We start from the raw sequence: 20,004 nt of genomic DNA, 5'->3' as shown, positions 1-20,004 counted from the left end.
GGTCCCGAAAGTGTGGTTTTGGGACCCGAAATGGGTGGTTTCGGGACCCATAAATCGGATTTTGTAATGTTTGGCTGTTATGGGTCCCGAAAGTGTGGTTTCGGGACCCGAAATGGGTAGTTTCGGGACCCATAAATCGGATTTTGTAATGTTTGGCTGTTATGGGTCCCGAAAGTGTGGTTTCGGGACCCGAAATGGGTGGTTTCGGAACCCGAAATGTTGTTTCGGGACCCGAAATGGGTGGTTTCGGGACCCGAAATGGGTGGTTTCGGGACCCGAAATTTAGATTTTTAACTTGTTTTTTCTTGGTTTTTAACTTGCTTTAACTTTGTTTCTCTTAGATTATCTGTTTCATGTTTTTTAAATGTTTATCTTTTGTTTTTATAGGGCAAATAAACGTAAAAAGAATGCCCAAGAAGCAGCATCTCCCAAAGCAGTTCACAAATCCCCAAAAGCTCCCAAATTAGTTCCGAAATCCCCCAGAGCAGCAGCTCCCAAAGCAGCCCCACACAACCTTTTTTTAACTAGGACATCTTCTTTTGGCCTTTTCAATCTTCTCCAACTTCTGTCTAATGATCAAAAGGAGGCTGTGAAGTCAATAGGCTTTGGCCATCTACTTTCATTATCACTTTCAAAATGCCCCGGGGAGATATCCCGTTATCTAGTGAGGCAGTTTGACTGTGATAAATGTTCTTTCACTCTAGAGAATGGCGAGGAAGTGAAAATCGAAGAAGAAGATGTTGAAATGGTATTGGGTCTCCCCAGAGGGGAGTTGGACATTGTAGAATGTCAGAATAACGAGACTGATGACAAGCTGAAGGCATTTAGGACTCGATGGGGTAACCCTATTAATGGCGCTCCTTTAGTGACTGCTATGCCGACGAAAATGATTGAGAACAAAGCTGCTGACAACAATTTTAAGATAGACTTCGTATTATTTGTTGTCAGCTGCTTTCTCTGGTGTGATCACCTAGGTCAACTATCAAGGTACTATCATTTTTGTTATTTCATTTGCATCACAACTTATATGACATGTTAATAAATCCTCAAATATGTTTTTCCCCTTGCAGGTATAGAATTCTGAAATCTATTTCAGATGTTCAAAATATCAAGAAGTTCAATTGGTGCAAATTTGTACTTCAAGGATTAGTTCAATCATGCGCAAAAGTGAAGGAGAATGAAAAACGACATTTCCAAGGACCACAGACGTTCCTTATTGTAAGTTATCCGTTAATTAATTTCTCTGTTTGCAAAAATAATTGGTTTTAATTAACATATGTTTGTTTTCAGTTGTGCTACGTGTATAGGGTGAGCAACCCACAACTGGGAGGAGTTAATGACCGTTGATTTCCAATACTGTCATGTTGGAATGACACGACTTTGAAGTTTAGACTGGATACGGAGTTAGAAAATGGAGGATTCGGACGAGGAAGCGTTGTGGGACGAATTCCACTACCGGGGATGTGGGGGGAGAACGATGAGGAGGATAATGATGTGGGGGATAATGATGAGGAGGATATGAATGAGGGGGTGTCTGAGACCCCAAAGACGGCGGCAGCAGCAGCAGAACCTAGGAATAGGTCACCACCTAGGAATAGGTCACCACCTCGGATGAGGCCACCTAGGATGAGGTCAGAACCAACGCAATCAACACCTACGAATCAAGGCCTACCACCTATGCATATAACACCTCTTAACACGGCAGGTCCGGACGTTGATAAACTGACTTTTACAGAGAATTTGGCGTGGATTGCTAAATGTACGCTGTTTATTGAAAAAGCCACGAGAAGACTGGAATCTTTAACTTCAGGCTGGGATGCCTCGCCAATGTATGACAACGCCATCCACGTAATTTATAGAGCAATGGACAGTAATAAACCTTTTAGGGATGCCATGCACAGATACTTCAAAGATCGAACACCCACTGAGGATGATGGGGTAAACGATCAGGACGCTCACACTGAGGGGGCTCATACTGAGGGGGCTCACACTGAGCGTGCTCACAGTGAGGGGGCTCAAACTGAGCGTGCTCACAGTGATGGGGCTCAAACTGATGTAGCTCACACTCAGGTGGGTGTTCTCGAAGAGGAAGCTGAAGATGAAGTACCTGAAAAAGATGGATCTTCAAGAAAAAGAAGGTGAAATCCAGTGCGACATATGAAAATTCCAGCACGCCTTAAATCTCCATACATGACGCAGAACAAGCCGACGAAGATCATCGAGCCTGCCCCTCAAACTCATGCGGGAAAAGAATTGGTTGCTTCCAAAAAACAGAAGAAATATCCCATACGGAAATATCCCATACATATGATGGAACTTCCAGCAAGCCTTCAATCTCAATATATGAAGTAGAACAAGCAAAGAAATCTAGAGTTCTATCATTATGTCAATATGGAATACCGAGATGAAGTCGTTGTGGGATTCATTTATGCAGTTGATTCGAATGCCTGGTAAATCAATATTTCATAGTTTTTTAAATCATGTTTGTTTGGCTGAAGTAATGGTCCCGAAAGTGTGGTTTCGGGACCCGAAAATGGTGGTTTCAAGACCCGAAATCTGGTTTCGGGACCCGAAAATGAGAGTTTCGGGACCCGAAAATGGTGGTTTCGGGACCCGAAATCTGGTTTCGGGACCCGAAATAATGTGTTTCGGGACCCGAAAATGGTGGTTTCGGGACCCGAAAATAGTGGTTTCTGGACCCGAAAAGGGTGGTTTCGGGACCCGAAAGTTTGATTTTTAACTTGTTTTCTTCTTTATCTGGTTTCAGCAAGGAAGTATTCTATGTATCCGAGCTTACCAATATCAACATAGAGCAATTTCAATCAATGAAAAATGAATGCCATGTTGAAAGTGGGATAATTGATGCGTGGGCAAACATGATCACTCTTCACTGCAAATCAACTCCCGACTCGAAAATAGTTTTTTCGACAGTCGTTTCTGTAAGTCTCTATATCTTTCATTGTTGTTTAAACCAATTATCTCTTATTCTGATGTTGATTTCATTTGCAGGACTTTTGGAGAATGAAAGACCTTTTCATTGAAAGATTGGTTGAAGAAATGAGAATTTTCGAATTAACTCCCGAACACATGAAAACTGCTAAGCTGGTAAGTCCTTTTTTATATTATCTGATTTTTGATTATATGTGAATCTTGGTGATATTCTTGCAGATATTTTTCCCAATTTTATATGAAAATCACTATTATGTGGTTGTCATCAATATGCGAAACCAAGCAATTGAAGTCCTCGACAACCTCCCACTGGACCCAGATATTGAATGGGATGATAAATATGTCACAACTCGGCAACTGGTAACGTTGAAGTCTTTTTTACACATAATGTATTGACTTCTTTGAAAGTGTTTATTAACTTCTTTGGTAAAACAGGTACAGAACGTTGTGGACTACTTCCGAACTATCGACCAAGGGATCGCGGATAAAATTGCTCAATTCCCGTTCAATGTTTTGAAATTACCTTGGCAAGACAGTTCAAATAAAACGGATTGCGGAATATACTGTATGAGACATATTCATTGGTACAAGGGCGATACAACAAATTTGAATTGTGGTATAACGATAGAAAATGTAAGTTACATATTTTCACATTTCATTTGTTTTACAAATCTTTAATAACCGCTGAATTATAATTTCCTACAGGCAAGGGGAATGCTTGAAGCATTGCGAGTCAAATACACTGCAATGATCATCCGTTCAAACTTAAACAAAAATATCCAGAACATCTTAAAGAAGTTTGTAGACATTTTAAAAGTAGAATGTCCTGAAACATATAAGTTGTATGATAACAGCAACTCTTAATTAATTTAGTACATTTTTTGTCTTCAATTATAATCATGTATAAACTAAGTTAAAACCCAAGTATAAACTAAGTTAAAACAAGTTAAAAACTAAGTATAAAGTATGTTAAAAACCAAGTATAAACTAAGTTAAAACAAGTTAAAAACCAAGTATAAAGTACGTTAAAAACCAAGTATAAAATAAGTGGTTTCGGGACCCGAAATGGTTGGTTTCGGGACCCGAAAGGTTGTTTCGGGTCCCGATATAAGGTGTTTCGGGTCCCTATATAAGGTATTTCGGGTCCCGAAATAAGGTGTTTCGGGACCCGAAAGGTGGTTTCGGGACCCGAAAAAGTGGTTTCGGGACCCGAAAGGGGGTTTCGGGACCCGAAATATGTGGTTTCGGGACCCGAAAGGTGGTTTCGGGACCCGAAAGGGGGTTTCGGGACCCGAAATATGTGGTTTCGGGACCCGAAATATGTGTTTTCGGGACCCGAAAGGTGGTTTCGGGACCCGAAATAAGTGGTTTCGGGACCCGAAATTAGGTTTTTAACTTGTTTTCTCTTGGTTTTTAACTTGCTTTAACTTGGTTGGACTATCTTCGTTAGAAATGAAAGGACAATAATGATAAAAATGAAATATTCAAAGTTATAACATGATCAAAATAAGTACTATCTTCGTTGAATGTTATCACCACACGCATGATCTTCGACATATACTTGAGAGGACAAAAGTGATGTGAAGGATAATTGAGTTGAAAGTGGATCATTCCATTGTTGTTGTTGTTGTGTTGAATCCAAAACTGTAGATGTTGTGGCCGTATTTCCCTTCTTTTTTGATCTCGAAGTCTTGGGAATTTTTTCAATTAAAGATTGTTTCCTCTTTGTTGGTGGTCGTCCTCGACTTCTAACTTTCTTAGGAGAGTGTATCAAAATGGATGTAGCGGGAGATTGAAATGGAGATGGAGATGGAGATGCTTCTGTGCTTTGGTCTTTAGATGCTTCAGTGCTTCCATGGTTAAGTGACATAAACTGTTCCATCAAGCCTTTTATTCCGTTCATCCAAAAAGAACAAGTTACTTCCGATTTTACTCCAACTTGTTGAACCTCTTGCATCAATCGAGTTAGACTATTGTGACGTTTTTTTTCTTCCACGGACATATCTGAATCATAAATGTTGGTGATATTTTGATACCCACGCTTAATATCTTTACGCCACCGGTCCATTATATAATACATTGGTACCTCATTCACCCACATTTTTTTCAACACAGCCATGATATGTCTACACAAAATACCTCTGAACTCAAACAATCGACATTCACATTTCACATTGCAATCCTTTTCGGTGTAATGTACTTTGTAAGAAACATCTCTTAGATGTTCTCCATTAACCCCCAACATGATTTCCTCAACTCTAAATATAGAAACTGAACATTCCTCTTCAATGGCTGAGATGTCGCACAACATCAAACCTCTAACTTCTACTTGAACCAATCTAAATATATCTGGAGTGTATAAGTTTTGGTATTGCCTTTCGAAGGCAAATCCACTAACAGTTGGTATCAAAGAATTAAACGATTGGAAATCCAATTTCTTTTCTCTCTCGATATTTCTCAACAGAGCCCTATCATATTGCTCGACAAATTGTTTGAGGGATGTTTTAGACTGCACGTAGTCATCAAAGAAGGCGTTCATACTTTCACTCCGTTGAGATGTTGACATCCCGGCCCAAAATTGTCCTTTGACATAAACAGGTATCCATTTAGATCTTTCCAAATACAAAGATTTCAACCAAACATTATCTTCCAACTGATAATCTTCAATTAGTCTATTCCAATCCTCTTCGCATTGTTGAATATTTATGGAATTGTATACAATGTTTTTCAGCCTCTTCTTTATTAGATGGTATTCAGTATGGCTTCCATGTTTTATAGGAAGTTTCTTCATTATATGCCACAAACAAAATCGATGATGCGTTTTAGGAAATACCTTCTCAATTGCAATCGCCATGGATCGACATTGGTCTGTGATTATGGCATTGGGAGGTCTATCATGCATACATTCCAACCAAGTTCTAAACAACCATGTGAAAGAATTTGAATCTTCACTTGACAATAACCCACATCCAAGCAAAATGGATTGACCATGATGATTAACACCAACAAACGGAGCGAAAGGCATGTCATAGCGATTTGTCAAATATGTTGTATCGAAAGAGATAACATCATGAAAATCTTCAAAGGCAGCCCTGCACCTACCATCTGCCCAAAACACGTTTTTAATTCGGGATTCCTCGTCCAAATCAATAAGGTAGAAGAAGTTTGAGTTCCTGGTTTGCATTCTTAAGAAATAATTAGTGAGTGCTTCAGCATCCCCAATCCCTAACCTCAACCGTCGTGCTTCTGTAACGTAATTTCTACATGTCCTCTCATCGAAAGACATGTTTTCATACTCTCCAGCTTCAACTACAAGTGATTGAAATGTTTTGGCCACAGTTATTCCAGCTTCATCGTTTGTATCCAATCTTCTCTTTACATTTCCGTCAATTACTTTGTAGGATCTAACATGACGTATTCTCTTAGGGCTTAAAGAATGGTTGTGCTCAAGAAAAATACTTGTTATCACATATTCCCCTTCATTTCGAACAACAACATTAATCTTTGCTTTACAATCTGTCTTCGTTATTGGTCTAGGCTGATGAAACTTGTTTTTTGACTTCGATTCTTTCAGAAAACTCTTGGCACAACCAACGCCGAAGTATTTCCTCTTACCACCTACATTTTTGCTCCATAATTTGGTAATGCCGAATCCCGTTAAGTGGGCATATGATGTGTAGAATTCAAGAAGTTGTTCTTCGGAGGAAAATATCATTCCAACACTAGGAATGTGACTGCAAAAATTAAGTGAAACCGTAAGAAAAAAGTCCATAAACCAATCATTTCGGGTCCCGAAACCACCCTTTTCGGGTCCCGAAACCACCCTTTCGGGTCCGGAAACCAACCATTTCGGGTCCCGAAACCAACCATTTCGGGACAAGGAAGGACCCTTTCTTGTCCCGAAACCAACCATTTCGGGACAAGGAAGGACCCTTTCTTGTCCCGAAACCAACCATTTCGGGACAAGGAAAGACCCTTTCTTGTCCCGAAACCAACCATTTCGGGACAAGGAAGGACCCTTTCTTGTCCCGAAACCAACCATTTCGGGACAAGGAAGGACCCTTTCTTGTCCCGAAACTAACCATTTCGGGACAAGGAAGGACCCTTTCTTGTCCCGAAACCAACCATTTCGGGACAAGGAAGGACCCTTTCTTGTCCCGAAACCACTAGATCTGTTCAGGGTACCTTTCGGGTTCAACATGGGTGGATCTGTTCAGGTTAAGTTCTTCATCTACTGGGTTGTTCAAGTTCGGTGCTTCGGTTTCCTGAAAATTCAAACAGTTTAAATCCATAAATACTTATGTAAAATGTAAACCCTAGATCTGTAAAATCTAAACCCTAGATCTATAAAATCTAAACCCTAGATCTATTCAAAAAAAAATAAAGATCCTTAAAAAGGATACCATGGAGAAGTAAATGCTGCCGTAGAAAGAAATAAATGCAGTCGGAGAAGAGAAATAAATGCAGTCGGAGCCGGAGAAGAGAAATAAATGCAGCCGGAGAAGAGAAATAAATGATGCGTTTCAGAGAGAGAAAGAAATACAGAAATATGAAACCCTATTGGGTGAAAGAGGATATGTAGAATTTTTTTTTTCTTTATTTTTCTCTCTCCTAGCTGGCAAGGCCACGTAGGATTCGTGGCCTTGCTTTCGCTACTCATTCGTTGGGTTTATCATACCTCTTTAAACATATATATACTATCAAAAATTGGCTCATTTAGCCTCTTATAAAAACTATGGTTAATTTCTATTTTTAAATTTATATATTTATTAATTAAATATTAATATATTTTCTCTCTCTTCTTTTTCATTAATTAAACTAAGTAATTTATTTTATTTTAAATTTTTTTATTATTTTAATATTAATTTTTCTTTTATATTTCATCTTCTCTTTTTTTATTAGTTCATATTTCTTAAATTTTCATTTTTTAAAAAAATTTAACAACTTATTTATAAATTTTATGTTTTACTGTAATTTTCATTTTGAAGAGTTTTTTTTTATTTAATTTAATATAAATAAAAATGTAAAAGGGTATTTTATTATTTAATTTAATATAAATAATAATAATAATATTTATTTAATTTTTATTCACGACTTATAGTAGTAAGGTATTGTTTTGTCTAATATTTGATTATTACTCTTTTGGTTTTTGGTGTTTGATGAATGAGTTTTTATTATTATCCAATTTTTAATTATTAATTAATTTATTTTTGTGTTGAAGAATTTTTATTGTTGAAAGAATTTTCATTGTTATATATTTAATAATTGGGATCAAACAATTTTAAATAATTAATAATTAATATGAATATAAGAAAAAAAAAAAGAAGAAGAAATATAGAGTTAAAATAATTAATAATGAATGCTCATATATATATATAAAATAAAATAAAAATAATTAATCATAAATACTCATATAAAAATAATAAAAAATTATAAAAAAGATAAAAATATAAGGTTCATTTATTAGTAATAAATGAAAAGGAATGAGAGAGAAAATATATTAATATTTAATTAATCATGATGGGTTAAAGGAGGCTAAATGAGTCAATTTTAGATAGTACGTTTAAATGTTTAAATGACATTTTATTAGTACAAACGTTTAAGTGAGCTAGTTGTACAAGTACATACATTTAAATACGTTTAAATGAGCTTTTTTTTTCATGTAATAATGTCAAGTATCTAAAACTAATAGATAAAACAATGATGAGCTTCCAAAAAATAATTTTAGTCATCTAATTTACTATTCAATTTTAAAATATCAATTTTATTTCATAATACATCATTATGTAGTTAATTTTTATGTAAATTGTTAAAAAAAATATATTAAAACAACACTATTTTTATAATAAATATAACTTTTTTGATAAGTTGAATTAATTAATTTATTGAAATGAATGTATAAAATAAGGAAACCATTAATGGGAGAATAGGGAATGCCATTTCTTATATATCAATATCAATTCATAGTCCAAAATAAATCTATTGTTTAATTGTGGTATAATATATTCCATGCCTTCACATAAGATACTATAACCTAAGAAGAAACATAATATTTCAAAATTGATTACTCAGTGTAAAAAAGCTTTTAACATATAATTAACAAGAAAAAATGATAGTATAATTTATAATTAACAAAAAGAAATAAAAATAAAAAAATCCAAGAACAATAACGATAATAAAAAAAGTGCGAAAATTCTTTATATATATATATATGAGACATTCAGGTGCAACCCTGACTCAAAAGTTATAACTTGATAAATGTATACTAGAACTATTGTTCAAAATCAAGATTGTACATGGATCAACTTGCTGTATCTGTCTCTGAGTTCAACAAAACAATTTCAAACAATTTTCATATAATAATTCAATAAAAAAAAATATCTAACTTAACTTAGCCTGATTAGAAAATCGGCACAGCATTTGGAATTTGAGCCAAGGTGTTAGAGTACGAATGCATTGTAAAATTCCGTCCCTTGCATCTATGGTTATTGCTTATTAGAGTCGCCGTACCATCACTCACCAGATTGTAAGAGTAAACCTTTTTGTTTTCCATTACAATAACCAACGTCTTTCCATTCATTACTGTAAAACCGACAACATCAACATGAGATAGTAATCCAATATCCGAGAGTGTCTTCCTCAAAATCTGAACCCACTGTTGTTTCTCACCTTTTTTATTCCATACCCATATTGTGAATTGGCCTTTACAAAACTTAACCAGACACATTGTCTTGCACTCGTTCCATAGAAAGATGTTGACTTGATAAGTACTGTGGTTTCGCCCTTCATTGGCCTGCTTCGGTAATCTCAAAAATTGTGTTTTTTCCTTTTCTACGTTATAACACAAGATGTAAGGGAGAAAATATTCACTCTTATGTGTGAAATAATAACAATCAAAGTCCGACAAAATATAAATGCAATCACCGAAGAACACATGATTTTCCACCATTAAATTTCTTCCTCCAATATCAATACCTCGTTGACTCTTCCCTCTCCACTTCTTTTCTTCAAAGGAGTATACCATTAACTTATATATTGCATTCCAACCATCATTATCTATCATAATAATCATAAGAAAAGGATCGCCATTATTATTATGGTTGAACACAACCTTTAAACTATTATCTCTTTCTACTCTTGACAAACCAGAAGGTGCAGATACTTCAACCTTCATTCCAGTGGCCGGGTTAATGACCACAAAAGGTTCGACATGATCGGGTCTCTCTCGGGAAGTTCTACAAAAAAGAAGACCACCGCTCGATACAAGTAGTTGAACATCTCTCAAAAACTCCATAGATTGTGGTTGAATAACCAAGCTTAATTGCTGGTCTCTAAGAGACAAAAGATTTATTATGTTCTCGTTGGGAAAGTGCAGTACATGGTTTGTTTGGATAAAAAATTCACAATCGTCCTTAAGTATCATATTTTGTACTTGTCGTTTACAAAATGATATGTCTTCCATAAAATTCAAGCATTGTTTGGAAGTTATTGCCAACTTGAATATAGATTTTGCAGTCAACCATGTAAAAATCTCCCAAGCAAACATGTAGAAAGTTGTTTCATTTAAACTAGTCATAACTTCTTGATCTGTAATTGAGAAAAAAAAATACAAATAAAATTAGAATATTGAATAAAATTTTCAATAATATAAAATTATGATTAGTAATTTGGAATTTTATTAATGATTTTTAATACTTCAATAATTTAATTTTGAACATATATTATATATTTATAGAATGTGAAGATCCTTAATGATCTTCATTTTCTATAACATTCAAGTCGATATCTGATGTTGTTAACTGTTAGACATTGTTTAAGTTTCACAGTGATTAATACCCAGGCTGTGTTACTTATAAAATCAATGAAATTAAAGGAGGTATGCAGGGATTGGTTTCTGATCCTCGGGTTAGCAAGGACATAATTCTGGAATTAGGCTATATTGATGTGCTAAAAGAGGATTTTCCAGTTCGTGTTTCTAGCATTGATGGGAAGAAGGAGGGTTCTTCAGCATTTGGTTCTGGTGTTGTTTCTGATATGCTGAAAACAATGGATTGCTTAGATCTGTTTAGGTTGAAGGATTTAGGATACATAGATGTTGATCAAGAAGGTACTAGGCTGGATTTTGTAACAGTAACTGATGGTACTGACTCTGATGATGATGTGGACTATGCTGCTAATGTTTCTAAAATTATTGCTGGAAGCAAAGAACTCTGCATATGGAACTACAGATTTAAGCTCTGCAAAGATGCAACCTGTTGTGATTAATGGGAAACTTCAGCAGGCTTCAACTGGAGAAACAATTTCTGTTGAATTTGTGCAAACTTCTTTTACTAAAGATACAGGTGGGGGACTAGTTTCTAGCAATGCTGAGGGAAATCCTCCCAACGTACCGGGAACAATAGCTGAGCATGATTTTAATGGATACCCAAATAATTCAGTTACTATAATTGCCACAGAAGTAAAAGGGAAAGACAATCACATTTATGGAAAAGATTCTACTGCTACCGGAGATAATTCCCAAGGACAGACAAGTGATGTTGAGAATGATACTGGAAGAAAGAAGAGTGCAAATAAAGATGCTGATTTAAACTCTGCAAAGGTTCTTGGTGATGGAAAATTTAAGCAAGATTCAATTGAAGGACATGCTTCTGATACTGTTGCGGTTAATGATGTAGAGAGGGGTCAATTACTGGAAATAAACTGCAGGATCTTGCTGCATGACGTCTTCCGAATGTAGATAAATTAACAAATGGGCATAATTCAATTACTACAGTTGTTACTAGAGTAAAAAGGAAAAACAGTTTCATTGATGCTAAAGGTTTTGCTGCTACTGGAGATAATATGCTAGGACAGTCAAATGATACTGAGAATGAAAGGAAATGGTACAGGAGAAAAACTGAGATTGCCAATCTTTCGGGGATGAGAAATCAGATTAAAAAAATGTTGTTCCAGATTCAAAGATAAGAGTTAGTAATGAGCAAGGAAAGAAATAGTCAACTTAAAATACAATTTAATGTCTATTATTTCCAAGATTGGAATTTGCTCAAGAAAGAGGAGTATGATGAAATGGTCAGCTGGTCTATCAAGGCAAGAAAGTAAATGGGAAAATGTGCAAGGATAAGGATCTATCCAGCCTTCCTGTCAGCTTTCTTGGTTTGGGAGATTTCTACAATGGCAATAGGGGTGCCTTAGAAACTCTTTAACTTAGATACGTGGAAGATACTGTGTATTCTTGCACCAGCTCATAGTTCCAGTTTGTAAGCCACATTATTGACCCTTTCCAGCACTTTGAATGGTCCAAAAAAATTTGGAGACAACTTGTGAAAGCATTTTCGGACAGACAAGCTCCTACCTCTAATATCACATTTGTTTTTTTTCTTATATTGCATTTGTTTCATTCGGTTGTGTGCTCTTTGCAGGTGAAACTTCGCTAATTGGAGAGTTGCTTCTCGTACAGAGAGAGTGAGATCCACTTCTTCAACTCTTGAATCCCCAACAACATATGGGGTGTGAATTGGTAGAGGATACCCATAGATAGCTTCAAAGGGTGAAGTTTTGATGACTGAATGGAAGTTGGTGTTATACCAACACTCAATCAATGTCAACCAACGAACCCATTCCTTGGGGGATTGGCCAGCCATACATTGTAGGTAAGTGTCTAAACATTTGTTTACAATTTATGTTTGTCCGTCTGATTGAGGATGATATGTTGTGGGCAGAGATTGTTGCACATGCTGTATCTTCAGAAATTCTCGCCAAAAGGTGCTGAGGAAAAACTTATCTCGATCACTGACTATAGATAGGGGCATCCCATAAAGTTTGGAGACGTTGCTGACAAAAGCTTCGGCGACTGTTTTGGTTGAAAATGGGTGTCGCAAACTAATGAAATGTGCCATTTTGGACAGTTTGTTTTCCACCACAAAAATGACAAATTTTCCCTGTGTTTTTGGGAGATTTTTTATAAAATCAATAGAAATGGATTCCCAATATCGATTTATGATTGTTAATGACTGTAACCTGTCTTTATATGCCATATTGTCTGACTTATTCTTTTGACATGTCTCGTAGGTTCGAACAAACTCCTGCACATCCTTAGTCATTCATGACCAAAAGTATACTAGCTGTAATTTCTTTTGTGTGACCAGTGAGCCTGAATGCCCCCTTCTGCACCACAATGTATTGCAGCTATCAGTGTGGTCATTAGTTCAGCGTTTCGTCCAACTACTAATTTCCCTCTTCTTCTCAATGTGTCATCAATATAAGTAAAATCTGGGTGAGAGTTAGGTTCTGAACTTATTTCTTGAACAAGCCTGACTAGATTTAGATTGTTACATAAGTTTTATTTATTTATTTTTGCACAGCTGTATGGTATACCGAAATTCCTGCGCATTGAACCCTATTATTTCTCTTGGAAAACGCATCTACCACTAGGTTCTCTTTCCCTTTTTATACTGTACTATACTGTAAAATCATAACCTACCAATTTGTAAAGCCATTTTTTTGTGCAGGAGTCTGCACTCTTTGTTTTAGCAGGTGTTTAAGAACTTTATGATATGTTTTTATCACAAATGGATTATATCTGAGGTAGGTTCTCCACTTTTGTACAGCAAACGTCAAGGACATTAATTCTTTTTCATAAGTTGATGATGGCAGCTTCCCAGATTCAATAGCTTTGCTGATAAATGCTATTGGGCGACCTTCCTGCATCAATACCGCACCAATGCCTGCTCCGCTTGCGTGCGTCTCTACAACAAATGGAATATGAAATTTGGGCAGCGCTAGAACAAGAGGAGATGTCATCATCTGCTTCAGCAACTGAAATGCGTCATATGCATCTTTGTTCCAACCAAACTATCCTTTTTTCAGCAGGGAAGTAAGGGGTCGAGCAATTTAACCGTATTGCTTGATGAATATATGGTAATACCCGGTTAAGCCTAAATACCCCTTCAGTTGCTTTGCTGATCGTGGAATGAGCCATGCGCTCATTGCTTCCAATTTCTCTGAATCTGCAGTTATTCCCATTTCGTCCAAAGTGTGCCCCATGAATGTAATTTGACTATAGTTTTGGCTGCATTTTTCTTTATTTAAAACTAATTGATGTTGTTGTAATGTGAGTAATACATATTTCAGATGAAATAGGTATTCCTTCCAATTTCGACTGTAAACCAGAATATCATCAAAGAAAACCAAAACAAATTTCCTTAGAAATGGCTTTAACACATCATTCATCAAACTTTGGAAGGTGGAGGTGCATTTGTCAAGCCAAATTGCATTACCAGGAACTCATACAGGCCTTCGTGGGTTCGGAATGCAGTCTTATGGTTGTCTCCTATGTACATCAGTATTTGGTGAAAACCAGATTTCACATCCAATTTAGAAAAACCTTGGATCCATGCAACTCTTCCATCAGTTCTTCTATCAACTGAATTGGAAATTTTCTTTAATGGTGGTTCGTTCAGGTGGATGAGTTCAGCCTCCTATAGTCGATATACATCCTCCAAGATAAGTCTTTTTTTTTCTAATAAACACCTTGAGAGTAGCAAATGAACTATGACTCTTTCTAATTATTCCCCTATCCAGCATATCGTTGATTAAGTTCTCAATTTCTAACTTCTGTAGGGCCGGGTAGCGATATGGGTGTAAGCACACAGCTTCGATGCCTTCTTTTAGTGGATTGGATGATTGTGCTTTCTTGTTGGTGGTAAGCCTTCTGGTTGCTGGAACAGGGTGCTAAAATCATCAAGCAGCTCCTAGAGATCTTCAGAAACCTCTTCTTAGACCTTTGTGATAAATGCAAAAAACTGGATTTCATGCTCTGTTTTTGCTTGTACCATGACAATCATGATTCCCTTACTTAACAATTTCTCTAACTAGTAACCCTATATAAGGTTGATTTGTGTCTAGGGTATTCCTTGAAAGATAATGGTTGTACCCTCCCTTTCAAAAGAAATGTAAGATTTTCGAAATTACAAGATGAAGTGCCAAAAGTGATTAGTCACTCTATGCCTAACATCATATCATAACCTGTCGTGGTAAGAACTCTCATATTCACATGGTAATCTTTACATTCTATAGACCATTTCAGGTTTTTGTAAACACTGGAACAAAATAGGGTTGAACAGTCTGCCACTTTTACCAACAACATTTGGGTTTTCATGGCCTCATGGCCTATATTCCTTAGTATCATGATGTTAATGAAGTTGTGAGTGATGCCTGTATCGATAAGGATCACCACCGACAGACTCCCAATTTTGCCCCGGATCTAGAGAGTTTGGAAATTATTGGAACTAATTAAGGCATGCTGGGAAATGACAGGCTCATCCACTGTGTTGCAGCTGAAGGATCGTTAACAACCATTTCTTGAACTAATTCCTGGATATCTGGTAAGACTTCTTGGTCATTAGCCGAGATCATGAATAATTTTGTTTTGCACTTGTGGTTTGGATCCCATTTCTGGTCACATTTGTAACAAAGGCATTTCTTCCTTTTCTCATCAAATATAGCAGGTTCTAGTTGTTTCATCGATCCTTGATTCACACTGGAAAAAGATGCATGAAGATTGCCTGAAAAGGAAGTCCGGTTGGTACTTGACCCGACTGGTTTGGGTAGTAAAGGGGCAGTTTTACTATACAACTTCCCTCTACTCCACATGGATCTGTATATTGATTTTTGGGCTTTGGCCATCGACATTGCTTCGTTCAAGGCTTCGGGATTTTTAAGTTTGATAGCATCTGCAATCTCCTCGTTCAGGCCTTCCAGGTAACATTTTATCACGTACTCCCCGGAAAGGTTAAGGAATTTCTAGGAAATATTTATGTATTGTTGATTATAATACAGAACTGATTCCTCATCTTGTCATGGGTGCATAATTTGTCTCATGGGGGTGTTAGAGGGACCATAATGCGCTAAGAGGTCCCTCCTGAACACTTCACACGTCAAGATTTCCCGATAATTGCGTTGTTGCAAGTAGGAACTATACCACATTCTGGCGATGCCCATAAAGTGGATGGGAGCAATGCCTATCTTGGCTTCATCCTCCGTCTTATCAACCCTAAAAAATTGTTCTACGGATGTGAGTCAGCCCTCTACTTCAGTTCCATCAAATCGAGGGAAATTGACCTTGGTGAGCCAAGTTGGAGGAATATTTCGGATGTTTCTATCAAGTGGAGGATTCTGACGACCATTACCCTCGTACCTCCTATGGCGGTTTTCTTGGCCAAGAATACTAACTTGTTCTTCAGTGGCCATCATACGAGTTTCAATGTCATTGAATATATGATTCATTCTAGTGTTCAAATCGAGAAAGGAGTCAATTAAGGATTTTATGGAAGCACGAAGGGCATCTAACTCTGACTATTTTCGGGTTTCTACTATGGTAGGATTGTCTGGCTCTGATACCAAGATGTTACAGGTTATGGTTTGATAAGTACTAAATTATATGAATTTATGAATTTATGGCAGCGGAAGCAAAGTCTTCAAGAAGAAGAAGAGGTTTGAAAAAGAAGGAGAAATATTGCCAAGAAGAAGAAAATGTACATAACAATCTTTTTGATTTTCCATATATTGATAAAGTGATTTGGGAATTTTATACCCAAACATTAACTGTTACATAACTTTCCCACATATTCATTATTTCCATAACTATCTTCCATAACTACCCACTACACAAACAGTTACTAACTTCCATAACTATCCACTACCCCACTACACATAACTGCACATACAAGATAATTAAACCTATCATATAATTATACATGTAACATATCCACGCATATAGAAAGTAAGAAACTGGCATTCAACCAACCCTTAAACTAACAAGAATATTTATTGAGGCATTTCATCGAACACATAGAGTGAGAGAAATCTCCAAATAGATTAGATAATGAACAATGTTATTCAATACAAACGACTCAACAGCACACATATACAATACTCTATGAGCCGAGAAACTAGCTCAGAATCTCGATTGGTCACCGCACCAAAATCAGTGAATGTAGGAAGAAGGAGAATAAAGATTGCATAAGAAAGAAGAGAGAAAGAACTTACTTGGAGCAGAGCCTTCAGACATTTGAAGATGAACTTTGAATGTTGACGGCCGAATGGAGGACTATGAATGAAAACCTAATTTTGAATTTTTAGTTGTTGACAGTCAAATGAAAACGAGGATTCAAGAACATTGAATTTAGGGTTTACAGAGCCTTACACTTTTTACTTTTTAATATTATAAAAATAAAATAAAAAATTCATATTATATGCTCGAGTAGCTTAACGAGTACTCGAGTCAGGTATATAATTACTCGAACTCGGCTCAATTATGTAACGAGTCGAGCTCGATTGAGTCCCATGTTGTGAAAGACCTTGTATTTTTTTTTGCTAAGAGAGATTTTGAAAACTCTATGACCTTATTTAGATTTTATTTTCTTTATTTTACAACTCTATTTTAATGCTCTTTATTAAAATTTTAATAATATATCCTAATAAAACTTTATATTTCTTAAAAAATATTGAAAATTTAAAATCTCAACTTCTCATTTAATAGAATAATAATAGTAATAGAATAATAAATGTCATTGACGCGTCTTTTCTTTTAATATTTTCCACAACATATTATCACTATATATCACTAGGAAAATTTTCGTGCGATGCACACGAAGGATAATATTAAAAACAAAATAAATTAAAAAATTTATAATAATATTTATTCAATGTTTAAAATTATTAAAATAAAAAATATAACGCTCTCATTTCATATTTTATTCACTTCGATAAAACAACTTATTTTTTCACATGTTTCATAACATATTTTTTCCGAATGAATCTCTAATCTCGTGACTTTACACTTTCACTTTGTCAATCAAATATCTGATTCATATTTTTTAATAATTAGCATCGTGACCTCACACTTTGGTCATCGAATATTTGATTCATATCTCTTTAACCACTTTTAAATGATATCGATTTATTATCCATCGGCAAACCACATCTCAATCACACTTGGTTAAAGGTTGTACTTGTTTTGTTAGATTGCAAGTTCGAAACATAAAAATAGCATTTTTAATTTTATTTTTACCGTTTTAAGTTTATGGGCGGGTCAACCATTTCAAATGATATCGGTCTATTATCCATCGGCAAACCACATCTCAGTCACACTTGGTTAAAGGTTGTACTTGTTTTATTAGATTGCAAGTTCGAAACATAAAAATAGCATTTTTAATTTTATTTTTACCGTTTTAAGTTTATGGGCGGGTCAACCATTTCAAATGATATCGGTCTATTATCCATCGGCAAACCACATCTCAGTCACACTTGGTTAAAGGTTGTACTTGTTTTATTAGGTTGCAAATTCGAAACATAAAAATAACATTTTTAATTTTATTTTTAACCGTTTTAAGTTTATGGGTGGGTAACCCACTATCCGACCCAAGTATCCATTTACTCTCACATAAATATCCAAATTAACCACAGCTCTCGATCCGGCAATCCGGACACTTTAAAAATTAAGCATCATTATATATATATATATATATATTAGTTAGTTAAAAAATTTAACTTTTATTGTTAAAATGTCTCGCGTTCATCAAATTTGGTGTTGAATCTTAAATATAAAGTGTTGTTAGACTAGTTGGTTAAAGGTTTGTATTTGTTTTGTTAGATTGCAAGTTCGAAACATACAAATAGAATTTTTAATTTTATTTTTAACCGTTTTAAGTTTATGGGCGGGTCAACCCACAATCCAACCCAAGTATCCATTTACTCTCACATAAATATCCATATTAATCACAGCTCTCGACCCGACAATCCGGACACTTTAAAAATTAAGCATCATTATATATATATAGATTAGTTAGTTAAAAATTTGAACTTTTATTGTTAAAATGTCTCGCGTTCATCAAATTTGGTGTTGAATCTTAAATATAAAGTGTTGTTGGCCTAGTTGGTTAAAGGGTTGTATTTGTTTTGTTAGATTGCAAGTTAGAAACATACAAATAGCATTTTTAATTTTATTTTTAACCGTTATAAGTTTATGGGCGGGTCAACCCACAATTCAACCAAAGTATCCATTTACTCTCACATAAATATCCAAATTAACCACAGCTCTCGATCCGGCAATCCGGACACTTTAAAAATTAAGCATCATTATATATATAGATTAGTTAGTTAAAAATTTGAACTTTTATTGTTAAAATGTCTCGCGTTCATCAAATTTGGTGTTGAATCTTAAATATAAAGTGTTGTTGGTGTTAAAGGGTTATACTTGTTTTGTTAGGTTGCAAGTTAGAAACATACAAATAGCATTTTTAATTTTATTTTTAACCGTTTTATGTTTATGGGCGGGTCAACCAACAATTCAACCAAAGTATCCATTTACACTCACATAAATATCCAAATTAACCACAGCTCTCGACCCGACAATCTTGACATTTTAAAAACTTAACATCATTATATATATATATATATATAGATTAGTTAGTTAAAAATTTGAACTTTTATTGTTAAAATGTCTCGCGTTCATATTAATTTAATCATGAGTTATTATATTGATAATTAAATCCTAATTAAGAAAATTATTCAAAATTTTGGAAAAATTTCGAGGTTAAATATTTTATTTATATTACCAAATTACAAATTAGACTAAAGAAGAGGTAGAAAATATTTAATTTTGATTTAATCATGACTTATGTTTAATTTATGACTTAAGACAATTAAATAAATTACCACAAAATTCCCAAGAAAAAAAGTTATGATCATATTTGTTATTGTGATTCCAGAAATATGTTTTTTGAATTTTTTGGGTAAATAAATGGATTTAAATTAGATTAAAAATCAATTTTTAATATAACCTTTTAAATAAAATAAAATTAGATAATCCTATGTAGCAAATATTTTGTTAAATATTTGCAACATGATTTTGGACCATCAGATGAGCGCCTAAATCTCATCCAACAGCGAAGAATACACCAGACCCCGCTACAACGAATTCAGCACGCAATCGCCCACACCGAATCAACTAACGAGACAGACTAACTCCGTTAGTCAAGCAGGCTGACCTTGGAC

At 35.2% G+C, this 20,004-nt stretch overlaps 1 protein-coding gene across 1 annotated transcript; it reads right to left on the bottom strand.

Moving 5' to 3' along the window:
• Positions 1–9,349: 9,349 nt before the first annotated feature.
• On the bottom strand, positions 9,350–10,243 carry LOC124935052. Its single transcript, XM_047475516.1, has one exon. It carries the CDS (start codon positions 10,241–10,243, stop codon positions 9,350–9,352), a length of 894 nt encoding a protein of 297 aa, XP_047331472.1.
• Positions 10,244–20,004: the final 9,761 nt, after the last annotated feature.

This window comes from Impatiens glandulifera, chromosome 4, assembly GCF_907164915.1.
Source record: "Impatiens glandulifera chromosome 4, dImpGla2.1, whole genome shotgun sequence".
NCBI lineage: Eukaryota > Viridiplantae > Streptophyta > Magnoliopsida > Ericales > Balsaminaceae > Impatiens > Impatiens glandulifera.
The sequence above is the reverse complement of the archived record's forward strand: the minus strand, read 5'-3'. Positions and strand labels throughout refer to the sequence as shown.